This window comes from Linderina pennispora (assembly GCF_002104995.1).
Source record: "Linderina pennispora strain ATCC 12442 chromosome Unknown DL89scaffold_18, whole genome shotgun sequence".
In the NCBI taxonomy this organism is placed as follows: Eukaryota; Fungi; Kickxellomycota; class Kickxellomycetes; order Kickxellales; family Kickxellaceae; genus Linderina; species Linderina pennispora.
The window spans coordinates 104,562-129,433 of NW_024468266.1; the positions used below are offsets into that span (position 1 = coordinate 104,562).

Sequence of the window (24,872 nt, forward strand, 5' to 3'; positions counted from 1 at the left end):
CTGATTGATGGTCTCCCTAAAAGGGAGCATTACGTCGCTTTTTCTTCGTTTCAGCAAAACACGGTGGCCCGCGGTCGGGATTTGCAAGCTTCTTGCTTTCAGCAATGCGCCTTCCCTGCTGGGGCAATATGCGTGGTTGATGTATGTGCGCGACTGGGCGTGGGTGGGTTTTTGTCTTTTGGAGAGCAATGCGGCTGTCTGGATCGGCCCGCGTTCTGGGCGAAAGAGAGTGCATTTTCTTACCGCCCATGCCGACGTTTATTATGAAAAATCCTGCCTGCGCGCTGTTTTTTTTGGCTGCGAGCAGTGACGCCCAGCTTTCTGATGCGATTTTTCTGCTCTTGTTGTGATTTCGAGGCACATACGACAGGATCGGCGTGCGTCGTGCATTGGGTGGGGGAAGAGAGCCCAGCTGCTCGCTTTGCAGAAGGAAAACAACAAACCACTCGCATCTTGGTTCCGCGTCCTTGCACCTTTTTCCCACTCTTGTATTATTTGTATATCTCGCACAGCGCTCTTGTCTCCCTCCCTTCCATCCCACACCTCATATCAGCGGTCGCAGGAGCCTCATATTGTAAATATCAAATCCCACCCCTTGCGGCATACTGGCAAAATGGCCTGGCGCTATCGCCTAATTGTTATCCTCGATTATTTTGCGTGTCGCTTTTTTCGCGACAAGGCGAAATTTCTATACCGCCCCTTCGTGCAGCATTGTTGATGACAATGATGTGAATGGCAGCAGCAGTTCTGGCCGCCGTGTGGAGAGACGCGGCACGGGCAGCACGGACACAAGCAGGGGGAGGACGAGGAGCCGGCTGGTGAACCCACCCTGATACACCGCTCGGTGCTTCCTATTGTTGGCTAAATACCTGCCGATTGTTTATTCAGTTTTGGTCTTCAGGCAGGCTCTTTCTGGTTGCCTGGCCTGCTGTATTTTTAGAAAGCGCCATGATGTGTCCGCTCCCTCGCACGCTTTTTTCCTTTGCTCTTTCCCTTCCGCCTCCGTACTTGATTTTCAGTCCAATACTGCTGCCTATGCCTCAAACTAACCGCCGCAGCACATACCTGACAGCTATAGGCTCGACACGGAGGTCGCTCAGCGCAGACTTTTTACACGACACTTTCCGAAGCAGTTGCTGTGCGGCTGGACCAACAGCATCAACAACCACATTTTCATCCACCACAACAACAGAAAACAGCGCACCCCTACTGCATAGCAAACAGCCGCAGCGACGACTCCTGCAGCAACTCTTGCATATCGTTCCGCAGAAACACAGCAACAAAGCATCATCTCTGATGATGGAGAGCAAATACAAGGCAATCAAGCACATTGGCGAAGGGGCGTTCAGCTCAGTGATTCTGGCGCTCAACATGGAAACCGGCGAAAAGGTGGCAATTAAGAAGATGAAGAAGCGGCGGTGGAAGGACACGGCAGCGCAGGCCGAAATTGGCGCGCTGAAAAAGCTTGACCACGACAACATCATCCAGCTGCTGGACGTGTTCCGCGAAGACTACCGGTCATTCCTGGTCTTTGAGTGCATGGACTGCGACCTCAACGAGCTGGTCAACTCGCGCAAGGGCCGGAAGCTGCCCGAGACAGTCATCCTGGACATCACATACCAGGTGCTCAATGGGCTGGCGTTTATTCACGAGAACGATCTGTTCCACCGCGACATCAAGCCCGAGAACGTGCTGATTCGCCGGCGTATCACGCCTGCATCGGGTCCTGGCGGCAGTTCGACGATTGTGGTTGAGGCCAAGATTGCTGACTTTGGACTCGTGCATGACATGGACTTTTCGCGCCCGCTGACCGACTACATCAGCACACGGTGGTATCGCGCGCCCGAGGTGCTGCTGAACTGCAATAACTACTCGACGCCTATCGACGTGTGGGCTGTGGGCACCATTGTCGCTGAGCTGGCGATGCTACGGCCACTGTTCCCTGGCAGCAACCAGATTGACCAGCTGCGGCGGATCTTCGAGGTTCTCGGTACGCCCAAGATCTCTGTGCCGGCACCGACAGACGAGGATAGCAAAGCACAGGACCCGAGCTCATCGGCTACCGGCTCATGGTACGAGGGCGCTGTGCATGCCCGCAAGCTCGGCATTGCGTTTATTCCGAGTAACCGCAAGCCTATGCCCTCAGTGATGCCCGATGTGCCAGATTACCTGGTCCAGCTCGTTGATTTCATCCTGGTGCTTAATCCCAACGACAGACCGACTGCTATCCGACGCTCTGCAGCTGGTTTCGCATATGCTCGATCACTCGCTTGGCCAGCAGCAGCAACACCAGCACCAACAGCAGAAACAGACACAGAAGCCATCACCTTCCAAGCAATTGTCGGCTCGTGTGGTGCAGAGCATGGTCATTCCGCCGTTTAAGAAAAAGACACTACCGGCCGTGCCCACAGAAGCCAGCAAACCTAGCACAGTGGTATCGTCTGCTGCTAGCGCGATGCCAGACCCTGTGCGGGCGTCGCCGGCTGGCGGCTCTCGCCATGTACCAGCCAGTGCTGCTGCCGTCCCATTCGCCAAACGTTCTTGACTCGCCCACAACGCGAACCGTCCCTGATTCGCCATGCGCGGACCTACCAGCGTTCAAAAGCCATCAGCCAGCAGTGAATGACGGGCGGGTCAGTTTTACGCCGATGCAGATGTTTGCCAAGGAGCAGGAGCACCACCAGGCCATTCTCAATTCGTTGAGCCGGACTCTAGGCGAATGAGCAGCAGCCGTCATCAGCAACACCAACAGCTGTCAGCGCACCAGGCGCCAAGCCAGAGACCCCTGCGGCTAGCGTCATCGCGGCCGTCGGTCGAGGTCAGCATTACGCGCAGATTCCAGAAGGAGCCGATGATTCGACCCGCGCGCCTGACCTGTCGGATCTGGTGCGCTCAGACCAACCGAGTCAGGACGATGACTACGCTGACGAGATCCAGCAGGTGATGCGCAAGCGGTCGGCCAAGGTCGAGAGTGCAGCGTCTGTGGCCGACTGCATTGTACCGCTGATGCGTGTTTCGACGCCTGTGTCGACCAGCGTGCCGGCGCCGCGGATGGTGCCTCGGTCCAACATCAACAGCCAGAGCTTTGGCGACGAGGAGATTGACGAGGCTGTCATGCGGACGAAGCAGGATCAGCGCAACATTCAACCCGCGCGTGTCTCTGGCCGACAGGCCCGACCAGCGACGTGTCGATGGGCGACAGCGACGACATCGAGGACTTTCTGTTTGATGATAACGCCAGCCCGCAGTCCAACCAGCTCAGCTTCTCCCTATCGGACCGCCGCATGTCTGAGGATATTTATCACCGCGAGTCATCCGACAGCTACTGGTCCAGCGAGCAGCAGCATCCGGCACAGGTGCCTGTGAGCAGCGCCATGGCCGGTAGACGCTCAAGCGCAGCGCGCATGCGGTCGCACACCATGTCGTCGCTGAGCAGCATCGAGAGTCTCAACACCCAAGCGATGGATGTGTCACCGCCGGCGAGCAGCCGCGAGCATTTGAGCCAGACTGCTTCATCGATGGCAAGAGGCAGCATAGATGCGGCTGAAGCAGAGGCGTCGCAGCGGTCATCGGCCTACAGCAACTGGGTGTCTAACCAGGCAATTATTGGCGAGCAGTCGTTGCTGAGCCAGCTGGCACACGAGGAGCTCAAACGCACCAGTGCTGCCCTGGGTCTGAATGAGAAGAGACAGGCGGCAGGCGAAGGTTCAGCGATTCAGCAGGCCAGCGCTTCCTCATCGGGGAAGATGGCTGATGATGACGGACAGCTGCCCTGCCGCCGCCTGCAATGCCGGATGATAATGGCAGCTATCGGCAGCGTTGGCGAGCGGTCGTCCGGGATTCTGGAGTTTGTCAGCTCTTCGGTCTCGCAGACACGTGTCATACCGAGGCTAGTCAAGATCAACCAAACGTCGGCCAGACCGCCTGTGCCGCAAAGGACATCGTCCACTCTGCCTGTGCTACTGCCGCCCGCTGTGGTCACGTCTCTGCCAACCCAGCCCACGGATCCGTTCGCAGGGCTCCCCCGTGGCCCTGGCCATGTCGCCCACTGGCAGCCTAGGCTCGAGCAAGTCGTCGAGTGGCAAATTCAAGATAGCGATGCCTTCTCCGCGCAAGCTCAAGCTGCGTGGATCCAAACCAGGAGAATATCCGTCCAGGAACCGTCTGCTGCAGATGTGCCGGCGAAGAGTGCACCAGAGATTCCAGGAGCACAAACCGACGCCGCCGCCGGTGCCGCCCAAGGAGAGGTTTATGCAGGGGCTACGGCGCAAGAGCAGCATGGGAAGCCCACTGAATCAAACGTGCGCTGAGCTTGAAGAAGCGATCCAACAAGGACCTCAACAACGACGATGACGACCAAAAGCCCAATCGTCGTGGAAAGGGCGAGCGCAGGAGCAAGCGTAACAGCGTTCCGCAGCCACCTCAGCTGTTGGTGTCACCGCCCAAACTGGAGGATGTGACTCTTTCACGGTCTGTGCTGCCGATGCCTCTCAGCAACGGTCTGTCGATCGACCTGAGCTTCGATATACGCCTGGATGGCACTGGCTCTGTTGCCTCCGAGCCTAGTCCGCCCGCCGTGCCAGCCAAGGACACGCGCAGCTCGGTGTCTCTTCGCAGCGAGCAACACAAGCAGCGGAATTCGCCTAACCCCTCAGAAGACATCCCTCTCGCTGCTGAGCTTGGGAGTTTCGGGCGGTCTTCACGCGCACGGCCTGTACTCTGGTAGCAGCAGCAGCAGCAGCCTGGCTAGCGCTAAGCAGGAGTGGCTGTCAAACACTCACAAGCTGCGCCAGCGGATCGGCGAGCGCGGCGTCAATCGCACTAGCGGTGAGGTCAAGGACGGTCTGGTTGCCTCTGCACTCACATCCCGTAGCGCGCAAGCGGCGCAGTGCTGGCTGCGAAGTGCGGTCGGCAATGCCGATGCGCGACTTTCTGATCTTGAAGAGCAACCACAAGCGGGGGCCCTCAGGGCAAATCCACGGCGTCCTCAACGCATACTACGGCCAGGTCACGGCAGTCTGTCGCCAACAGCATTGCGTCGTCTATCAGGGACGACCAGCAATCGGTGGACGCTGCGGGCCAGAAAAAGTGCAGCAAACCACCGTTTGTGCAGGCGATGGCGGTACGCCGTGCACGCGAGGCCGAAATTGCCCAGAACAGTGTGCGCTCTGCAATCACATCGCGGTATTACCCGACCGGCAGCGGGATGCAGCGCCGCGAGTCGCTGGATGATGTTGGCGCTGTGCTGGCGCTGGACGAGATGATGGGCCCGGCTTCGGATCTGGCGGCCTCCTCTGGCAAACCGATAGCTGCCCAGCAGCGGCCACGCAGCACCCGGGGACCCGAACAGGGAAGCCAGTGTCGCCATATGGCATGACATACGAGGCCCGGGGTAACAGCGGCGCACATGGCGAGCAGGCGCTCAAGCGAGGTCAGCGACATGCTGATGGCTGATTTCGACAGGTTTGCTGATGTCACATTTGATGCTGGCATGCTGTTCCGCCAGTCGATTGTTGACCGCGCGGCTGTTGGCACACTGGCCCAGGCCGTCGGCACCATCGGAAAGCCCCGCTGCCTCTGTCGCCATTGCCGACCGCAGCAGCGGTGTGCGTGGTCGGCATAGGTCGCCGCGATGGGTCGGGTGGAGACAGCTCTGGCCACCGGTTCTTTTCCAAGGTACGCCATGCCTTTAGCAGCCGTGGCAACAACAGCCACAGCAGCCAAGGCCATTACCAACAGCAGTCCGCTGAGCAGCCCTATCCGCCTGTGCCGCAGCTGCCAGCCACAGCTACCGCCGGTGGGCGGATCGCAGCCCAGACGACTGTCAGAAGCAGCGCAGGCTAGCCTGCAGACCCTGCGCGGTGGTGGCGAGCAGACTCCTGTCGGTCAGCCCAGGCAGCCGCGTACACTGAAGACATCAAAGTCAGCGGTGAACATTGGCAAAGCTGCAGCGCCGCCGCGGCTGGACTTTGACTTTGGCATGTCGCTGCTGACACCCGAGTCGCTGCGCAAACCATCGAGCGAGACCTGGCGTCGGCCCTGCAGGCGCGCAAGGAGCAGCCGTCGACCGACTATGGATCGCAGACCACTGCAAACAGCAACTCGCCGTCGTACCTGATCGACTACATCAACCATGGCTATAATGACAGCACGAGCAACACGTCGTTTGACTTTACTGGCAGCGGCGAGTCGTATTCACGCCAGTCCGTTGCGCGGCGGATCATTAACAAGAACACACAGGTGCGGCAGACCCAGTACGAGTACAACTTTGGCAGCCAGATCTTTGACTGCTTTGACAACGACTTTATGCTGCTCAAGACCGACGCCTTCAACAACGTCGGTGGCCTGGCTGCGATCCCCGGCTCTCGCTGGCAGCAGCAGCAGCAGCATCAGCAGGCCGAAGCAGGTGCGCAAGACAGCGAAAGGCACGATCCCCGCTCCAGCTGCTCGCAAGAAGAATGTTGACAGCGTTGACGGCTGCTGCAGCGTACACGGCCGCGGCAATCAACAGCCTGGTTGCAAACGGCTCGAAGACGCGTGGTCCGGTGGCCTCCGCAGCTACCGGCAGCAGCACGTACCAGCAGCACCAGGTTCTAATCCCGTCTGCATTAAAGTGAGATCAGCCGGCCCTGCTTCCTCTTTCCTACTTTTATCAACATTTTTTCTTATCCCAATGCATCTGGTACTAGCTTGCTACGGCCCATCTGCCTCTGCACTCTGTGTGGTGCTAAATACAATCAGTCCCGAACTCATATCGCCTTAGCAATGAGCCAATTCCACAGAGCTGACTGGCGCCATATGCTGGTGCAGCGATGGAAAAGGCTGGGCTGAACAGGGATAATTACAATGTACTGAAATAAATGATACTTAATGAATACAGAAATACGCACATAGGGTGAGCGCAACTCGTCACCAGCGCAGCAGATTGCTTTTTTTTTTTTGGGTAGGGTGATGCATGTGGGGAGGATCTTGGGACAGGGCATGGCACTCTGCTACAGCCCCAGCACCCAAACCTGGGCATCCATTTGTGACAAGGATCATCCGATGTAGCCAAACGCCGAAAAATGCACGCCATTCTGTCCCTGGACACAATGGCCCTGCCCCCGATGCCAACCGGAGTGCGTTTACTGAGCGCAATGCACGTCCTGCGTCTGCGAATGCATCGGTAATTACCGATTCCCAAAAGCATCAAGCCGACTCTTGCGCCGACGCCTGGTTGGCCATTGCCTTAGGACACAAATAAAAGTCCAGGACCCCCATTTGCAGAACCTCGTCGTCACGATTCCGGCATGGAGGGATATGCCTGTCCCCACACGCCCCTATTTCGCTCGACGGTGCGGAGACAGATTCCAACTCCGCCCTCTAGTGTGGTGAAGCGAAGCGGCAATGTATGGTGCACGCGAGCAGTATTTGTCTGCTGCCATAAGTCCCGCTGCCACGGATCTGGTGCGTGCGTGCGTATGTGTGTGTATGTGTATGTGTATGTGAGCTCGGGTAAACTGTACAGACCACACATATGCGCTCCTTTTTCTCGTTGGCAGCAGCTGTCTTGTGGAATTACAAACCGCAGTCTGCTGATGGTTGCTTTTAAAGGCCGCTGCAGGCGCCAACGTGTGCCAGGTACTCGGATTCGTCTTTTGTCGAGAAATCGCAGTTTGGACATGTCCACGCGCCCTTTCTAACCCGTATTGTGAATGGCGGCGGCAGGCCCATGTACCGCCGCGAGTAGGTTGTCATCAGCGCCATATGCGTATGTCGACGGACGGCCAGCAAAGACGAAAGAGCACCCCCAGGGCAATATGGAGGATTAGAGCAGGGGTGACGAAATAAAAAGAGCTGGCGCAAAAAGAGTTGGTGCTGAGTCCAGAGGAAGAAAGGAGGAAAGGACGCTGCCCATGCCGCCAAGCTCCTGCGCCCCGGCTTTATTAGTCTTGCTCGCTCCAGATGCGACAGGCTCGCGCTACTTATCGAGCACCATTCGATTCGCCCAACGCTTCCACCCCCTGGGCTGCACGTCGGCAAGCACCACAACTCTTTATGCAAAAAGGAAAAACCGCGAAGTCCTCAAGGCATCCTAAAATAGAAGGCTGTGCTTCCTCCACAGGAGTAGGGTACGGGCGGCGGGTTGCATGCCCGCCCCTCCTCCACAGCCCCATCGCAGACGAGAGGCAATTTAGAGGTGATGGTGCCTCATGCGTCGTTTTTGGCTTGCCCAAACATCTCTCTTCTACGACGAAAAATCGATGGGATGTGCAGCCTGGGAGTGCCCATGGCCTGCTTTTTCTCAGCGCTCCCAATGGCGTAGTGGGGCAAAATAATACGGAATGCGAAGATTTCCACCCTCAGCCCGTGCTGTATCTCTTTCGCTCTCATTCGGTTTCCGGGCTTAATGAGGGAATGACAGAGTGCTGGGTCCTTTTCCTCGCAGCACTGTTGCCCTGGTCTCGGATTCCAGGCCCCGCGCATTGCTGGCCCGTTTTTGGGTAGCCCACCCAGTAGTTCCCTGGAGCGGGTAGAGTGCTAATAATACGTGTCCCGATTCGCAAATGCCACCAATTCCCGCCATCTTGCCTCGGTATGCGTCTTGCTACGCAAGCGCACAATCCCATTTTCTGCAGCAGTCGTTGTTGGCGGAGGCTGGGGGCGCGGCCGGATTGGTTAAGGTGCAGGACTCGGTGGGGAGGGAAGTGGGTGCGAGGATCCGATTTGCGGCAACCACGCGCTGGCCGAGTGCACGCTTTTTTGCTTTTAAAGGCGAATAGCGCGTGCACAAGAGTGGTTTCGTCAGCCGGCCATATGGCTAGGCGATGTGGGGGATGTTCAGGTAACAGATGGCGCATGAGGCAAAACCACCATCTTCCGCAATGCCGCTGCTGCTAGCCAAGAAATTTTTTTGCATTTGCAGATATAAAACATGCATGACAAACTGAGGCGATCCCCTTCTTTTCCCGGCACCCTGTCCTCACAGCTCCTGCTGCTACTTCTCCCAGCAAGCCTTTGTTGCAGTGTTGCAATGTTATAGTTGGCGGCTGTCTCAGAGCCCTACCATAGAGCCCATGTAGCATGCCACTTTTGTATGAGGAGTAACCTGGCGGCAGCAAAGGCCTTGAACTTTTTACCTTCATTTGGCCACTCTGCATATCTATGCTTGCGTCTATCTTGAGGGTACTTCATTGGCATGCCTGCCACAATGTCTTGCTTACATATAGGTGCCAGAAAAGCTACTGCATCATGCACGCATCTCCTGCTATTACGATGAGCATGCCCCGAACCTGCGTCCCATTGTGGCCTGCTCGTCCTTCACTGGCATGTGACTGGTACCCCGTGAATAGTCCAAGCATGCACTTGGTCTGCCTCATGTAGTGTGGTCACCATGTGTAATGCGGACGGAACGAAGGCGCATTCATGTGGACGAGGGAAATCTGCAGGATGCAGTGTGCAATAGTGCGGACTGTGAGCGCCTACGCATTACATGCGTCAGGTATCGCCAGGCCAAGCGTGGTTTTTCGTAGTGTCTCGGTCATTATTACACGCCAGGCACACCCTGTTGGCGTCCACGTGTGTGCATCAATGAGGAAGGAGGCTGCTGCTGCCCTACAGTGCTTGCCTGCGGTTGGGTGGAGAAAAGCACAAGAGGATTTCTAATGCCGATCTTGCGCCTGTCCTTGCGCTCGTAGACAACAAATGATATTATTCTCGGTTGGTGAAGGTAAAAAAAAACCTATAGATGCTGTATACTTTACACACTCCTGCCAGCATTCCCCATTCAGCGATTTTCGGTGCATCTGGCACAGACTGCAGAGTATCCGCATGTTTTTTGGGCAGAGGGAAACTGCACCCTTCTGGGCTGCCGCATGGTACATGGAGCGCTGCATGTTTTGGTGCGAAAAACGAAGTGATTAACGGCCGCTGAGCCGGATAACATACCGGCCGACGCTTCCTTCACAGCACGCACACCAGAGTCCCACACCGAGATAGCCTGCGGCATCAGCCTGCCAATCACTATTGAACCAAGGTTGGACGAAAAAAACAGGTGGTAGAATTGCTATCTCTCGACCGCCAGTGAGCTAGGCAGGTAGACAATTGCATATGTCACCAGACTTGCCGCACTCGACAAAAACACACACCAATGGTGCAAAATGGAACCAGCTTCAAATGGCACTACCTCCATCGATGATGCTGTGCAACGCAGGTCTAGCCAAAAGTAGTCAACAAAAAGTAGGGATGCGAAGCATATGCAATGGCAGCATCTGACACCTCGCTTGACTGGTGGGCCCCTGCCATCACCACAGCCAATAGCCCCTGGCGTACCTGTTAGGGCCGGATGCAGCACCCTAATCTAGCGGCGTCTGCTCCCTCATTCTGGGGACGGGGAAGAGGAGGGGAGTGGGCCTGACATCGTGTACGCAAACATGCACCCCTGGGTTTGACAAGTTCCCGAGCCCACGGCACCAAGGTAATCTGCAAATCGGGGTGATTTGATACGCCAGCACAACTCAGCCATCTCCCCTTGCCAATGCAACAAACGCAACGCGATTGACCGGCGATTGCGAGTGGAGGGGTGCCAAAGGCGTAAAAGACCCGCACATGCATTCCCAAAAGGCCATTGGAAGCGGCGGAGTCTCTGCGCTACACGGTTTAGTTTTGAAGGGCAGTAGACAGTTGCCGATCCCTGGTGTGATGTGCAGATACAAGCCGCGCACAGTCCACTTGCAACCCTTGCGCGGTATTTCCAGCTATGTTCTGAGTGGTATATATGAAGCGAAAACAGCTGGCCAGAGGTGGATTTTCGTCCCCATTGGCTGTGATCAATGTCTATAAATAATCGCGCCATCAAAACATGTGTTTTTCGTTTCTCACTTCCTCCCCTCCACATGCACCAAATGCTGTTCTTTCTCTCTGGAGGAAGCAAGCGGATCGTTCTGCGGCGCTGTGCAACGAGAAAGGGGGCCAGCCAGTGCTGGTATGAAAGCTCCACGTACTGCGGGCTATATGGTTCGTCCATTTTTAGCGGCGGGAGACCAACCCTCTATTTCTGCATCCGAGGCCGGCGTCGCTTTTTCTCCTTTACCTTCAATATAAAACCACACGCATATGGTGATTGGCATGTGGGTTGTTGTTGTGCCAAGATCAGGTGTTGCCACACTAGTGTGTGTATGCAATGATTTGTGTAGTGGAACATCATCTTGTGACATGGTGAGATGTACTTTTGGCTTCTTTCCTCTCCCCCAATATTTTCGCACCAGTGCGTATGTGCGCAGGCTGGAGGAGAGATCGTCGGTTGCATGCTGGCAACGTACTGTTTGGGAGTGGAGCCAGCAAAATGCCTTCTTTGTGTCCACATCCATGGGAATGTGGGGAGCAACCGAAAACTACACAACAAATAGCTGGTACATTTTGCCACAAAAAGGAAAAACAAATCCCAGAGGTAAGATGTGCTGGTAGCAAACATGCGTCAATTTTAGGCGAAGGACGCCATGGTGCTCGCACATCCCCTTTCTAGTGATGGCCGCTTGTAGTGGGCTTTTTCTGAAGAGAGGGATGTGTCCACATGCAGGCAGCGAGATGGGACCTGATCTGCCTCCTGCCTCTCCACTGCCGGACAGATACCTCTGTGGCTAGTGAGTGGGAACGGGCAGATCGTCAGGCTTTCCCGAGTGCTATTTATTTTTCCTTACTCGATGCCTCTGTAGCAAAGCTGTCTATTGTAGCAGGTAGCTCCTGGTGTGCCTGTTTATAGAAAGAGGGTCGGGAAATGCGGCTAGTTCCGGCCATGAATGGCCACTATGTTTGACTCTACGTCACTCGGAGAATATCCCAAGATTGCAAAATGCATGCTTTGAGAGCCCTTGACGTATGTATGGAAAAGTACAACCCGTCCAAAAGGAGAATTTTTAAGAGGCATGCAGGATGGTAGGCCGGGGGAACGAGCCCCTCCCCCTGCTCGCTGGCGAGGCAGGTATAAAATCCCAATGCGATTCCCAACCGAGGGGAGCATTCTGAATTTCTTTAATTTCTTTCTCACAACACGATTTTTCTTCCCTTCTCCTGTAGCGACCCAACAAGACGCAACTGCTCTTTCTTTTTTGCTGCCTCGCCTACCCACCTTTTTATCTCTGCAAGCTGTACATAGGCATACACTGCTGTCATAATGGCAAACACGTCGTCCACTAATCCGATGCGCTGCCAGACGACCGGGCACGTCTGTGAGAAGTGTGGAGCCGAGTGGAACTTCTTCTCTGACTACCTGGCGCACAAGGCAGCGTGCGTGTATGGGCCTATTGCACTTGGGCTCTGATCCCATCAAAAAAAGTCATAGCGCGAGGCCATGTTCAAAGCAGAAAACGCCCTGCTATTGGGTGGGGACGCACTGCATTGTTCCAGTGTTTTTTGTTTTCCACAAGGGTCCTTGGCGCACAGCGACCAAAAAAGCACTTTTCACTTCTTGTCTATACTAAAAAAATATATATTTTGGCCGGTTTTTTCTCCAGCAGAGAAAAGGTTTTATGCTCCAGGATGCATGCGACAGATCGTACATTGCTTCCCCAAGAGAAATAATGCACCGCTCCTGTTCTGCACTGGCAGCCTCATCTGCATACCTACACATCCTGTCCTTTCTCTTTTGCGCGATGCGCAAAGGGAAAAAGGTACCTGCACATCCTTTTCTGGCCACTACACTCCTCCAGGGATATCCCGTATGTTGGCACTATCCGCCACCAAACAGGCCATCAGGGACATGCGGTATCCTCCATTAGTCAACATACGCTACAACTTGTGTTGCAGGATGGTGTTTTCTGTTAAAAAGGAAGAAAAAGAGACCTTTAGCATCCCAACCACAGTCTCTAATGCTGGTATGTCCAGCCCAATAGCGTCTGCAGAAGATGAAGCACTCGCAATATTCGCTCTGCTTTGTTTTGTTTTTCCACATACCCGAATTGGTCAACAATAAGCCTGTACATATATTAAGTTCGCGTAGACAATCATTCCAATCCAGGGGCGAAAGGGGAGCAAAGAAAGAACAAGGGTATCCCGCAGTCCTTTATACGCGTGCATATATTACACACTGGCCGCTACGGCAGAAAAATGGAGGAGTGAGTTGACGGTGGCCAGTGCCATATTGTTTGGGCTCGGTGGAGTCGGCAGATAAATAGGCAATAAGAGATAGCTCGTATATGCCCAGGATGGAAGGCAAAAGGGAATGCAGTGCCGGTTGTCAGGTAGGTGCAGAGTAGCAGACAAACCAGCATCCACTATGCCCTTTACTTTAGCTTGAGGGCTGAAGGAATCCATTGGCATGGGTGTGCCCTGATTGCGAACATGGATGATGGTGTGGGAGGCGGTTCCCGAGTTCGAAAAGAGCTTCAGATACCCACAGTGCGCGAGAGAGAAAAAGCAGCACTGTCCAATGTAGAAAGTACACCCAGGTGCAAATCAGTTGACATGCATTGCAGAAACAACCTCATTGTTCAAGGAACTAGGAACATTTGCTTTCTCCCGTGCCCAAAGGGAGAAAGAAAGCGGAGTGATGCGATAGGCAACCCTGAACCTACACTGGAATGACATTGGCAAATAAAAGACGAGAAAAAAGATAGCCATCACGACAGCTACAAATTGACAGGGAGGCGAAAAAATTTGGAGCAAAGAAAATAGGTTGGATTTCCATTCCTGCGGGCAACGACGGGATAAGGAGATCAGCCTTGGGCGTATATAATGTATGATGTGCAACCACACCCTGGAATGGCGGCCACAACGCCGCTGCTTTTGGACGTGGACTCGGGGACACACTACACAGCGATTTATGCAGAGATTTCGGCAATGCATCCCGAGTGCAGGCCGCTCTGTGGAGGAGATGGGCAGATGATAAGACAAGTGTGTTTATTGGCAACACCTAGAGATGGGGTTTAGATGCGGATCGGCGAACGGCACACGCCCCTCCTTCTGGGCAGCCGGGATCCTGGCCATCTGCACAAGCTCGTCCTCGCACGCCAGACGCAGGTCCTCGGCAGTGGCCGGCGACTCCAAATGCAGGGTCTCTGTGACATCGCTGTGCTTGCGGGCAGCACTGACGGCGTCGCGTAGGGCGTAGAAGACCGATGCGCCGAGGAACAGCGGGGGCTCACCAATGCCCTTGGAGGAGAAGATAGTCTTCAGGGCGCTGTACTTTACGCCCTCGAGCAGTGAGACACGGAAGTCGCGCGGGATGTCCATGGCGGACGGGATCTTGTAGTTGCCGGGACCCTGGGTGAACAGACGGCCGTTCGAGGGGAAGTACAGGAACTCCTCGGTGGTGGACCACCCCTGGCCCTGGGCAAAGGCGCCCTCGATCTGGCCGATATCCAGCGCCTTGTTGAGCGACTTGCCGACATCCATCAGGATGTCGACGCGGCGCGTGGTGTGGGCGCCAGTCAGGGTGTCGAGTTCAACCTCAGCCGCGGCTACGCCCTGGGTAAAGTAGAAGAAGAACTGGCCCTCATTCTTCTCCCAGTCGAAGCCAATGTCGGGGAGTCGCATAGTGGCCGGTCGCCGACAGGTTGACGCGATCCAAGTAGGCCATCTTGGCAGCCTTGGAGAACGGCTCAGGAGGCGAATTTCTCGCGGTACGGGCGCAGGCGGTCAGCCAGCTCCTTGCAGGCATTGTAGACAGCGAAGCCATTGAGGTCGGCCGAGGCCGAGGCGGCAGTGGGCGAGGTGTTGGCGGCGGTGTTGGTGGCAGTCTCGCTGATAAAAACCAGGTCCAGCTGGCACCTCCAGGGTCTCGGCAGCAATCTGCGCCATCTTTGTGTGCAGGCCCTGGCCCATCTCAGTGCCGCCGTGGGCGACCAGCACCGAGCCGTCAGAAGTAGACATGCACCAGCGCGTAGCCCTGGTTCAGGAACTTGACACCGAACGAGATGCCGAACTTGGTGGGCAGCAGCGCCAGGACCGCGCTTGCGGTAGCGCGACTTTGCGTTGAAGGCGTCGACCTTCGCGGCGGCGCTCGTCGTAGCTGGCCTTGGCCTTGAGCTGCTCCCACATCAGCGGGACGTTCCAGTCAACCACAGGCTGGCGGAAGGGCGTCAGCTGGCCCTCCTTGTACATGTTGATTTCGCGCAGGCGCTCGACGGGCATGGCCAGCTTGTCAGCGACCTCACACAGCATGGACTCGAGGATGATCATGCCCTGGCAGCCGCCGAAGCTGCGGAAGGCAGTGTTGGACTGCGTGTTGGTCTTGCACACGCGGCCGACAATCTCGTTGTTCGGGATCCAGTAGCAGTTGTCCAGATGCGAGACTGCGCGCTCCAGCACACCCATCGACAGGTCGTGGGAGAAGCCGCCGTTCGAGTAGATATGGGCGCGCAGGCCCACCAGCTTGCCGTCGCGGTTGACTCCCACCCGCCACTTGCCCAGGAACGGGTGCCGTTGGCCCGAGGTCTGCATGTCCTCGTCGCGGTCCAGGATGCAGCGCACCGACTTGTTGGTGTGGTAGGCGCCCAGCGTCGTGAAGGTCGACAGCAGCACCGACCGCGACTCCTTGCCGCCAAAGCCGCCGCCCAGGCGCTTGGTGTGGCACACGATGCGGTTCGCCGGGACACCCAGCGCCTCGGCAGCCACAAGCTGCGACTCGGTCGGGTTCTGCGTCGACGAGTAGATGTCAAACTCGTCGCCCTCGCCCTTGGGCACCGTGATGCAGCCAAAGGTCTCCAGATAAAAGTGCTCCTGGGCACCGCAGTATGACTCGCCCTCAAACACAAAGTCGGCGTCGCGGAACGCTTGCTCAACGTCGCCATTGATCAACTGGCGCACCTCGGGGAACAGCGAGTCCTGGGCCACAGCGTCGCGGATGCTCAGCACTGCCGGCAGGTCATCGTACTCAACAGCCACAGCGCTGCGCGCGGCCTCCTGCGCCAGCTTCTGCGTAGTCGGCCAGCACCAGCGCCACTGGCTGGCCCATGTAGTGCACCTCCTCCGATGGCAGAATCTCCTCGTCGTGGAAGATGTTCCACACGTTGGAGCCCGGCACGTCCTTGTGTGTCAGCACGCGGTGCACGCCTGGCATGGCCAGCGCACGTGACGCATCAATCGACAGGATCTTTGCGTGGGCGCGCTGCGACATCACCAGCGCCATGTACAGCTCGCCTGTCCACCGCCGGTATGTCGTCGGTGTAGCGCGCCTCACCCGTGACCTGCTTCAGCGCCGACATGTGAGTGACGCCCTTGCCGACAATCGCAGCGCTCGGTTACCGTAGCATACTCCTGCTGGCCCTTGCACATCTCGCGCTCACTGTCCTCCATCTCGTGCGCAAACGCCGCCTCCTTGGTGTTGATCTGGAGAGCTGCGCATGCGATCGCCCAGAACTTGAACAGGAAGCTGGTCGTCAGCGCTACGCGGTACTCGGCCATGCCACCTGGCACTGGTGTAGTCCAGACGCATTTCGGCCTGGCACGCCTGCAGGATCCGATCCAGCACCGCGCGCTCGCCCCACGTGCCGCCCACTGCCGCTGCCATCGCTCCCTTGGCCAGCACTGTGGTTGGCGCCATACCGCCATACGCAAACGCTGCATCAGCAACCTTGCCGGTGGCCGGGTCGACACGCACACGCAGACCACACGTGACAATTGCAATGATCGTCGTCCTTGCGCTTGGCCTGCTTGAACGCACGCGTGATCTCGCCCTCCTGCGAAAACGGCACAAACACATTCAGCAGAACCTCGCTGGCGCGCATCGCCGTGCGGCGGTAACCCAGGAAGAACTCCGACAGCGGCACCTGCCGCTGGCCCTCAGCCGACACCAGCGTCACCACCGCACCGGCCGCCATGAACACCGGGTTCAGGTCCGAGATTGGCGATGCCGTCGCAATGTTACCAGCGATCGTCGCCACGTTGCGGATCTGGTTGCCGGCAAAGTACCGCAGGTTCTCGCGCAGCGCCGCAAAGTTCTGCGACTTGATCGAGCCGTGCTCTGCCACCAGCGCATCCAGCAGCACCTCGAACCGTGCCAGCGTCAGGTTGGCTCCGAACTGCACTCCGGTGTCCATGCACGTGACCTGCCGCAGCTCAGCAATGTCGTTCACATACACCTGCACCGGGAACTTGGCCCGCTTCAGCTTGATCTCCACCCCCACCTCACTGTTTCCTGCCACCAGCTTGCTGTCGGGGTGCTCCTGCCGGATCTCCAGCAGCTGCGCCAGCGTCAGCGGCCGGTAGAACCGCTGGCACCACGCCGTGCTGTCGCTGCTGGCGATTGCCAGCGCGCGCAGCTGCGGCTCGTCCTCCTTGGTCTCGCCCTTGGCGTAGCGCACCAGGAACGGCGGGAAAATCAGATCTTGCGTCGGGTCGTACGTCTGGAATTTGGCAATCACCGCCGCCTTCTCGTTCTCCGCCTCGTTCGATCCATCAACGCCAGCAACCGCGCTGTCTGCGCGCTTACCTGTCTTGCAGCACCCGCCGTCAGCACCGGCTCCGCCACAGCATCCGGAGCGGGTCACCGGCGGTTGTTGCATGTGCGGGTTGGTGGGGTCTGGCAGCTCAAACTTGTCTGCCTGTCCGGCCTCAGGACTATCTGTCACCGGCTTTTTCTGCAGCCGGCAGCAGCCCTCGATGCCGCAGCCGCCAGCCTTATCTCCCTCCACTGCCGTGACCGTGCCGTCGCTGTTCTGCACGGCTGCGCCGCGCTTCCACGCCTGGTCAGCGAAAGTCTTGGCCGCGTCCAGGATCGGTCCGGTAGCCCGTGCAGCGGCACAGGTTGCCGTCAAAACATTCCTCAATCTCGTGCTCCGTTGGCGATGGGTTGTTGCGCAGAAGCGTGTACAGCGACATCACAAACCCAGGCGTGCAGAACCCGCACTGCGAGCCAGTGGAGCAGCGCGATACGCTCCTGCACCGGGTGCGGCTTCTTGGTTGTCCCCAAGCCCTCCACCGTGATCACGTGCTTGCCGTCCACTGTATACAGTGGGCACAGGCACGCATTCACTGCCGTATGTACGATCCTCTGCTGGTCCAGGTCATACCGCGAAACCATCACCGTGCACGCCCCGCACCCGCCCTCACCGCACCCCAGCTTTGTGCCTGTCAGTCCGATGCTGCGCAGATACGACAGCAGCGTGAAGTCCAGGTCCGGCTTCTCTACCACCATGCGCTTGCCGTTCAGGTAGAACAGCAGCGAGTCTCCAAACGGCTTGGTCGTAGACATATCTTGGAATAGGTGACTGGTTATACAAAGAAAGAGAAAAATGAATACTACAAATAGTGGAATTAAAAGTGTGCTATCCGCTGGTATGCGTGGGAAATAGAATAGCGAAAACCGCTGTTGCTTTGCTGGAAGAGAGATGCGTGCTGCTGAGGACGAGGCGCCCCTCTGCCCTTTTATGTCCAGCCTCGGCGCCGCATCGCAAGCAGCAGGACAGAAAGATTAGATGAGGGAGTAAAAACGTGACCTGAACCTGCTGGCGGCAAATATTAGTGCCTTCTGCACAAGCGTGCGCCGGGAAACACCGCCTATTATTCGTCCGCCTGGCGCCTTTAGCAGTCACGCGCCCTCTATGCATGCTATCTCGGAGAAATCACCGTGCCTGGTAAATCACCCGTCGCTTCTAAACTGTGCCAGCGTGCATATCCCGTCCCCGCTCCCGCTCTTTTTTGCCTCATTATCGATGACCCTGCCACGAATAGTCGACAAATGTACCTGGCTGTTCGCAACAAGCGCCCCTTCTTCCGCTGATAACCTCAGCCAGCACCTCCGGTTTCCCGTTTATTGGCTCCCTGTCTCCCTCACCTAGTGGACTGTGCGCGCTTTTATTGCTCTTTGCCAAAGCCAGAGTCGCACTACCCGCTGTGGCGAAATAAAGAGGTGAGCCAACCCGTCTCTAATTCCTTTTATTCCCCGAGCCTCTGCCTTGCATAATCTTTGCTTCGAGCAACTACATCTGTTGCCGATGAAAAAACCTGCACTGAAGGGGCTTCCAGGAATAGATTGCGCACTGACGCCGGTCTTTGGTGGGTGCTGGAAAGTGAAACTCTTGCGCCTGCTGATCCAGCGAAACGCGGGTGGATATGTCCTTTTCCATTCAACCTGCGATTGTCGATTACACACACAGCTGAACCGTAAATCCCATTTGCCCCATGCGGTACCTTGATCACTGCAGTTGACTGCCTGCACCCCATACATCGATGAACAATGCAAATTGTGTTGCTCTTTGAACTGTCGCCTCATCAGACCCCACGCTGCATTTCCAGCTAAATAGCCATATAGTGCCAGCAATAGCACTGCTTCTAAGGGTGCATGCAGTGTACTCGGGGACAGCGTGTGGTTCCAAATTTGCAGGGTTTCGGAAACCCATGGATCAAGACCTTTGGGCCACAAAAGCCATTCATACTATTCCAGGCGATTAACGCCACTACTTTGACGGGCACCCGCCCCTTCACCTGACAACCCCTCATTCGTTCTTTCATAGCGCATATTTCATAAGCTCCATATGCGTTGTGGGAAGGTGCTTGGAGAGTAAATGTGTTACAGACAGCAGCACGAGGCTGTCTATCCAAGTGTATCGTACTTGAGACATAGCAATTCGTCTCAAAATGGATGCGGATGACTGTAGCTTCCTAAGCCATCAAGGAATCACCTAGTATAGGTGTGTATGCTGCAGACAGTGTTTCTAATAAAAATATGAGTCCCATTGGAGTGGCAAGAAAGTTACCCTAACGGATCCTTCGTTTTTGAGCGCCAGATAATTTCCTAATGATATGTGCGAGCTCTTATCTGAATGGCTGGTAATCAGGTGCACCACCCAAGATTCTGAATCTCCTAATTGTGCTACTGGTCATTATGACCATAGACAACGACCTGGGATTCTACGCGCCTTTATGCCCAGGCACAGTAATGACCAACCCTTTACCACCATGTTGGAAGCAGCTACTATTCAGCCCTACACTACCGTTTTCACAGGTCTCCACATGTGGTCTGCCCTACAATCTTTCGTAAATTAGTGGTCCATATATACAGTTATTTGCATGATTAATGAGGGTGTTGACATTTGGGGTCTGGAGTCTCCCTGCCCCACCATAGACAAGGCCGAAACTCATACGTACAAAGGCCCAGACAGACGATCAGCCTTCCTTCTTCCCCTCAGTCGCTTTGAGAAGTTTTTTTTCATATATTCGATAACCACTCATTCCCCAGGTTGACATTCCCAACCCACGGCCCTATCAGAGATCGAAGAACCCAACTGTGAAGTGCCATAGCCTTCTCCGCTGTACAAGCGAGTCATGTAAGCGGGCCATGGCACAATACAGGCAGGCCTATTCGTCTAGGCTCTTGAACCGCGATCTCGCAGCAGTTCTAAACTTCAGACTCATTTTCCAGTCACTCTGTGACTCAAGCAGTATTCCTGAACGGCTCTGTCGTTCTACGGCCATTGCTGCCGATGCTTCCGGTACCACCCCTGCAACAAAGAGGCCGCGCAAGAGGCGTGCAGCAGCGGACTAGCACTGAAATGCCTGCGCTGAGCAGGCCACCAAGATGGGAGATGTCCATGATCGTCATTGCACCAACAACCATCCGACACGTTCAAATGACCGGTTCGCCGTGATGCTTGTATCGACGTGCCAACCCATGCTGACTAGCAGCCGAGCTCGCATCGTGAGCAGAGCAATTCTAGTAATATAATCCTGGGACCTTTTTTGCGCCTTTCCACCCCTCTCGACAGGCCATCCAGCACATACGTTATACCTACCCTATCATAATTCTCTAACAATTGGGGAGCAGCCGAATACCTGGCCACCACTGGTAGTCGTTCGATGCCGAGCACAATTGTCTTACGTCTTTTTTGTTTTTTTCGATTGCATCTATGGCATTGCTTGTTGGCATGAGTAACCTGCAGCAGATAGAATCCTCCATCACACATGCATGCGTCCGATCCTTGCCCCTTCCTTTGCGAGATTTTGACATAGGGAGGAAAGGGATAAAGAGTCCATGTATAATAGCTTGCGCACACACAGGTTGGCCTACCTCCTTGTATTTCCTTCGAGTTTTTCATTTTCGTGCAGTTTTTAACGGCTTGAACTATCCTCACAGAATACAGAATGGTGTGTACTATTTTGGAGTGTATGCCTGCAAACCATATTGCTGTTCGCACTGCCAGTGTTTCACCTACCCCTACGCATGCCATCCCCTGGACCATCATCAGAACCATCACCACCACTCGGCCAGCACTGCAGCCACCACTCCATGTATCCCTGCTGCTCCCTCAACTCGCATTCCCACCACCACCACTTGGGGCAGTAATGACACTGAACATAGCAGGACCGCGTATGGTACATATACCCCTTATATCGGCTCCTAAGCCAACCACACATCCTTCCTTAGCCACTGCCCCCACTCCAGATTCTGTTGCAGATCCTTCTCGTATGCTAAGCACTCTGAAAAACGCTACCCGCAGGCCTCCTATGAAGTTCATATTGGGGCTGAATGCTCGTAGTAGAGCTGCAGGAGAGAGCGGCGATATGGATCTTTTCATGAGAAGAATAAAGGAAAGGATCGCTGTGTACAATGCATATGAGGATTGTTGGCATTCGGGGTTTAGAGCCCCTCTCCTAAAAATGTGATTGAGAAGAAGAAGGAAAACTGACCGCTTGTCTGAGCATTTGTACGTACGCGTTTTGGCCCTGCCTATGGTGGCGAAGCTATTTCCATATACCCAATAACCGCTCATCCCTTAGGTTAACAGGATAGCGTGGCCGAACCCCTAGCGACACACAGCAGTAAGCAGGCCACTCGATTGGCACAAAATCGCTCCTGTCGTTGCCGGACCAGGGGTTGGAAAGTGAGATCAGCGAAGACTTTGCGGCAAACAGCGACTATGGTTATATGCCAAAAGGCCCCAATAGCTTGACATTCCACTTGATCCGTACCAACAGATGCGTAAGATCGGCTCAAGATGAGTTTAGGGCGTACTGATCGGGTGGGTGGTGTAGACAAGACTACATGATAATATCAGGGACGACAGCCCCGGACGAGCAAATGTATTAATTTGAAATACAGTATGTATTGTGAATCTGAAGAGCGATGCAGAGGATCTCAAATTGGGTGCCAGCAAGGGTTACTCCTCAGTGTCTCCGATGAGTACCAGCAGGGTGGTGTGATGTCCCAGACAGTAGCCTGTAACAGGGGTATCCAAGGATGCTTTTTTTGCCTTTGCCAGCTACAATACAGCAACAGCAGAGCAACTGGTGATTTCCACATCCTTGTGTGGCAAAAATGGTCATTCCTCTTTCAGACCCTCTCACTTCTCTTTCTTAGTCTTCAAACCAAACATATTATTTCAAATCCTCCTTACACTAAAAGTAGTGGGATCTCTGTTTGTTTCCATGGCCAAATGTATGTCGACGTCTATCACAATACTGGTGTGTGCTAAGCCGAGGGCACAGCAGGTGGAGCATATTTGGCTATAGTTTGCGCTGATGATGCTAACTTTTAGACTAATGTCAGGATACAATCATAGATCTATTCGGTATCTATTAGCAGTACTAGCAAGCTCTGGTGGCAGTGTTTGGGTGAGTTTACAGGAACAAGCGCCGAGCAAGAGTGTTACCATATGCTCTGTTTTTTGTTTGGGCGAGCCGATGTCACAGGCAGCATACTGTACTTGTGTTTATACCATTGGCGTTGTCATAAACATGTCTGCTGATGTAATAAACATCACCAGGCTATGGCTTTGTATTGTTGTGTTTGTTGAATGTGTGGGGATTTTAAAGGTTGTATTTAATACTGAAGAAAAGAGAGAAAAGGGAATAGACGAGTTGCGCAGGGGAGTTTTCAATACGGCCGTCTGTGCAACTTATCAGAGGCTAGAACCTACCTCCATATTGTAGGCTGTAGCGGGGCTCTCGTTAGCGCCTGGCTTGCTGTCGCCTGATTCTGCTGGCATGCTGGCGTCAGGGACAGCCGCAGCGGGCGCGCAACAGTATTCCCTTACGTTGGCCGTAGGCCTATATGGTGGGGGCTTGTGTGGTACATGGAAGCCCTGAAAAGACGTCACGGAGGAATCACTGGTCAATAGGCAGAAATCTAATCAGTAGAAATCAGCCAATTGAATTTGATCAGCGCTAAATCCTGATCAGCCTCAACCAAGAATGGGCGCAGTGGTTGCTTGCCTGAAAGCGTGGGCCAACGTGCCCCTGTTGATTGGTCACGGCCCAGGGGCAAACAATAGACGCCGGAGAGGCCAGGTACGTCAACGTGACATGCACTAGCTGCTGGCAAGGGGTGTGGACTGTGCATGGCGTGCGTCACCTATGCGTAAAGCAATAAGCCACGACAATTACAAAATATAAGAAGCGTCGCTGCTTTTGTGTTGCTAGAGCCGGATCACGGGCTCCTGCAGCCAGCAGTAGTAGCCATGTCCCGCCAGATCACCGAGCCCAGTCTTGGGGATGCGCCTGCGCGCTGGATATTTGAGGAAAAAGTCTATGCACATTCACGGGCATCCGCACAGGCGTTTGCCCATTCTCCCCTGCCACCCCAACACTGACCAGAGTGGACCGCGTTTCCTTTAACGGCGTGAACTCCACTTTCAATCCGTTCGCACGGCCACAGCAGACAGATAGGATATTCTGCGTGGAACGGATATTACCCTTGCAGCCAGTTACCGGGAGTTGCCAGAATTTCGCTATATATCCCGCCGATTTCGAATAGCAGATGGGGACCGCGCTGTCCGGGGGTTGGGTGGAACCCGAACGCTGGTGCGCTGCCTGCACCGCCTGCAGTGTGCGTCGAGTGTTGGTGCTGGCAGAAAGTCACGAAATATGGCCTGAGCTTATCGCAGGCACACTCGGGCGGGAGATGCATTAGTAATGATAAAAAAAAGTGGTAGGGGATTGAAGGACGCACATCCCCGCCCAGCCGCAGAACAGTGCAGAAGGAACTGCGACATGCGAATGATGATAAGCCTGCGTGTGCGCGCGAAACAGGTTTTTAGGAGAATTACAGGCAGACATGGACGAAATTCTCCTATCGACGGCTTCTTTCTGGCCAATGGCCGCAGCCAGCAGCGCAGTTGATGGCGACGATAAGGCGGAGAAAGCGAGGCGTTGTGGTCATGCTGGCAGATTTTCTGCAACCGCGGACACTGGGCTGGCCTAAGCAAGCGGGAGCGTGCGCATATCACTCGGTGTTAGGAATATTTACTCTGCCCTCTGACAAATGCCAAATATGTGGCCTGTGAATCCCTCGAAAAAAACTCTTGGCCACAGACAGGAATCCACTTTTTCGGAGATATAAAAGTCGCGGCTGGGCTGCTCTCGCCCTTCTCCTCTGCTAGACTCCAGAAAAACTGACAGCCTTTCCCTCCTCTCCATTCTTTTCACCCGCTCCACAGTTTCGTATTCCCAGCAAAATACCCGGCAATGGATTTCTTCAAGCCCAGCTCTGTCTCCTACCAGCCGCACATGCGCCGCCGTTCGTCGGTGTCGTCGAGCGGGTCGTCGGCTGCTGCCGACTCCCTGCTGTCGTCGCCTGTGTCCCTGACTGCGCCCTCACTGCCAGCAGTTGAGCGCGTCCTGGGATACACGTATGTGTGCGAGGGGTGCGGGTTCGGCACCAATCTGCTGTCATCGTACATGCCGCACATCTCGAACCCGTGCGACCAGCCTGTCAAGATTTCGTGGGGCAAGCTCTGAGATGCGCGACAAACGAGATAGCCGGACAAAAAGAGTCGCTGCACTTGTACTGTAATAACACGGGAGGAAATATCCTTCCCCTTGATGCGGGTAACTTCACACTCTCTTTCCAAGCGCCAGCAGCGACATGTCTGCCAGGCCCAAATATCCAGCATGCTTTTCTTTCGCGGATACACGCAGTATCCGCCCCATTCCCCTCTTGTAACTTTATTCTCACCAGA

General features: G+C 55.3%; 11 protein-coding genes across 11 annotated transcripts; 8 read left to right on the forward strand and 3 right to left on the reverse strand.

Moving 5' to 3' along the window:
* Positions 1-104: 104 nt before the first annotated feature.
* DL89DRAFT_75966 (Pkinase-domain-containing protein) lies at positions 105-2,787 on the forward strand. The gene is made up of 2 exons (XM_040892054.1): positions 105-574; positions 1,079-2,787. The coding sequence occupies exons 1-2, from the start codon at positions 325-327 to the stop codon at positions 2,380-2,382; spliced, it is 1,554 nt and encodes a 517-aa protein (XP_040740098.1). The 5' UTR covers positions 105-324; the 3' UTR covers positions 2,383-2,787.
* DL89DRAFT_75946 (uncharacterized protein) lies at positions 2,788-4,423 on the forward strand. Its single transcript, XM_040892052.1, has one exon. The coding sequence runs from the start codon at positions 3,192-3,194 to the stop codon at positions 4,308-4,310; it is 1,119 nt and encodes a 372-aa protein (XP_040740099.1). The 5' UTR covers positions 2,788-3,191; the 3' UTR covers positions 4,311-4,423.
* Positions 4,424-5,448, forward strand: DL89DRAFT_75947 (uncharacterized protein). Its single transcript, XM_040892053.1, has one exon. The coding sequence runs from the start codon at positions 4,536-4,538 to the stop codon at positions 5,262-5,264; it is 729 nt and encodes a 242-aa protein (XP_040740100.1). The 5' UTR covers positions 4,424-4,535; the 3' UTR covers positions 5,265-5,448.
* Positions 5,388-6,859, forward strand: DL89DRAFT_270436 (uncharacterized protein). Its single transcript, XM_040888704.1, has 6 exons — positions 5,388-5,505; positions 5,546-5,623; positions 5,652-5,766; positions 5,789-6,000; positions 6,099-6,336; positions 6,444-6,859. The coding sequence occupies exons 1-6, from the start codon at positions 5,441-5,443 to the stop codon at positions 6,615-6,617; spliced, it is 882 nt and encodes a 293-aa protein (XP_040740101.1). The 5' UTR covers positions 5,388-5,440; the 3' UTR covers positions 6,618-6,859.
* A 954-nt stretch (positions 6,860-7,813) lies between these two features.
* Positions 7,814-8,663, forward strand: DL89DRAFT_75906 (uncharacterized protein). The gene has a single exon (XM_040892051.1). It carries the CDS (start codon positions 7,945-7,947, stop codon positions 8,485-8,487), a length of 543 nt encoding a protein of 180 aa, XP_040740102.1. The 5' UTR covers positions 7,814-7,944; the 3' UTR covers positions 8,488-8,663.
* A 1,605-nt stretch (positions 8,664-10,268) lies between these two features.
* Positions 10,269-11,063, reverse strand: DL89DRAFT_76058 (uncharacterized protein). Its single transcript, XM_040892056.1, has one exon. The coding sequence runs from the start codon at positions 11,003-11,005 to the stop codon at positions 10,358-10,360; it is 648 nt and encodes a 215-aa protein (XP_040740103.1). The 5' UTR covers positions 11,006-11,063; the 3' UTR covers positions 10,269-10,357.
* Positions 11,064-13,796: 2,733 nt separating this feature from the next.
* DL89DRAFT_295751 (xanthine dehydrogenase) lies at positions 13,797-18,169 on the reverse strand (the record flags this gene model as incomplete). Its single annotated transcript, XM_040890678.1, has 13 exons — positions 13,797-13,836; positions 13,922-14,554; positions 14,602-14,714; positions 14,746-14,799; positions 14,846-14,899; positions 14,944-15,891; positions 15,920-16,084; positions 16,125-16,193; positions 16,222-16,361; positions 16,393-16,549; positions 16,590-17,739; positions 17,789-17,823; positions 17,861-18,169. 13 exons carry the CDS (start codon positions 18,167-18,169, stop codon positions 13,797-13,799), a joined length of 3,867 nt encoding a protein of 1,288 aa, XP_040740104.1.
* A 1,632-nt stretch (positions 18,170-19,801) lies between these two features.
* DL89DRAFT_295752 (uncharacterized protein) lies at positions 19,802-20,461 on the forward strand (the record flags this gene model as incomplete). The annotated part of the gene is made up of 2 exons (XM_040890679.1): positions 19,802-19,852; positions 20,156-20,461. 2 exons carry the CDS (start codon positions 19,802-19,804, stop codon positions 20,459-20,461), a joined length of 357 nt encoding a protein of 118 aa, XP_040740105.1.
* A 596-nt stretch (positions 20,462-21,057) lies between these two features.
* DL89DRAFT_307519 (uncharacterized protein) lies at positions 21,058-21,579 on the forward strand (the record flags this gene model as incomplete). The annotated part of the gene is made up of 1 exon (XM_040890917.1): positions 21,058-21,579. The coding sequence occupies one exon, from the start codon at positions 21,058-21,060 to the stop codon at positions 21,577-21,579; it is 522 nt and encodes a 173-aa protein (XP_040740106.1).
* A 732-nt stretch (positions 21,580-22,311) lies between these two features.
* On the forward strand, positions 22,312-23,104 carry DL89DRAFT_76168 (uncharacterized protein). The gene has a single exon (XM_040892057.1). The coding sequence runs from the start codon at positions 22,435-22,437 to the stop codon at positions 22,843-22,845; it is 411 nt and encodes a 136-aa protein (XP_040740107.1). The 5' UTR covers positions 22,312-22,434; the 3' UTR covers positions 22,846-23,104.
* A 1,050-nt stretch (positions 23,105-24,154) lies between these two features.
* DL89DRAFT_270443 (uncharacterized protein) lies at positions 24,155-24,664 on the reverse strand. The gene has a single exon (XM_040888705.1). The coding sequence runs from the start codon at positions 24,600-24,602 to the stop codon at positions 24,408-24,410; it is 195 nt and encodes a 64-aa protein (XP_040740108.1). The 5' UTR covers positions 24,603-24,664; the 3' UTR covers positions 24,155-24,407.
* Positions 24,665-24,872: the final 208 nt, after the last annotated feature.

What these genes read in the sequence shown, in the direction of transcription:
- DL89DRAFT_75966 (XM_040892054.1), top strand. Translation starts at nt 325, where the DNA reads ATGCGATTTTTCTGCTCTTGTTGTGATTTCGAGGCACATACGACAGGA. An exon ending in GGTCGCAGGAGCCTCATATT is followed by an intron (nt 575 to 1,078) that starts GTAAATATCAAA and finishes TGACAGCTATAG; the next exon opens with GCTCGACACGGAGGTCGCTC.
- DL89DRAFT_75946 (XM_040892052.1), top strand. Translation starts at nt 3,192, where the DNA reads ATGGGCGACAGCGACGACATCGAGGACTTTCTGTTTGATGATAACGCC.
- DL89DRAFT_75947 (XM_040892053.1), top strand. Translation starts at nt 4,536, where the DNA reads ATGGCACTGGCTCTGTTGCCTCCGAGCCTAGTCCGCCCGCCGTGCCAG.
- DL89DRAFT_270436 (XM_040888704.1), top strand. Translation starts at nt 5,441, where the DNA reads ATGCTGATGGCTGATTTCGACAGGTTTGCTGATGTCACATTTGATGCT. An exon ending in GCTGGCATGCTGTTCCGCCA is followed by an intron (nt 5,506 to 5,545) that starts GTCGATTGTTGA and finishes ACACTGGCCCAG; the next exon opens with GCCGTCGGCACCATCGGAAA. An exon ending in GGTGTGCGTGGTCGGCATAG is followed by an intron (nt 5,624 to 5,651) that starts GTCGCCGCGATG and finishes GGGTGGAGACAG; the next exon opens with CTCTGGCCACCGGTTCTTTT.
- DL89DRAFT_75906 (XM_040892051.1), top strand. Translation starts at nt 7,945, where the DNA reads ATGCGACAGGCTCGCGCTACTTATCGAGCACCATTCGATTCGCCCAAC.
- DL89DRAFT_76058 (XM_040892056.1), bottom strand. Translation starts at nt 11,005, where the DNA reads ATGGACGAACCATATAGCCCGCAGTACGTGGAGCTTTCATACCAGCAC.
- DL89DRAFT_76168 (XM_040892057.1), top strand. Translation starts at nt 22,435, where the DNA reads ATGATGCTAACTTTTAGACTAATGTCAGGATACAATCATAGATCTATT.
- DL89DRAFT_270443 (XM_040888705.1), bottom strand. Translation starts at nt 24,602, where the DNA reads ATGTGCGGCATGTACGATGACAGCAGATTGGTGCCGAACCCGCACCCC.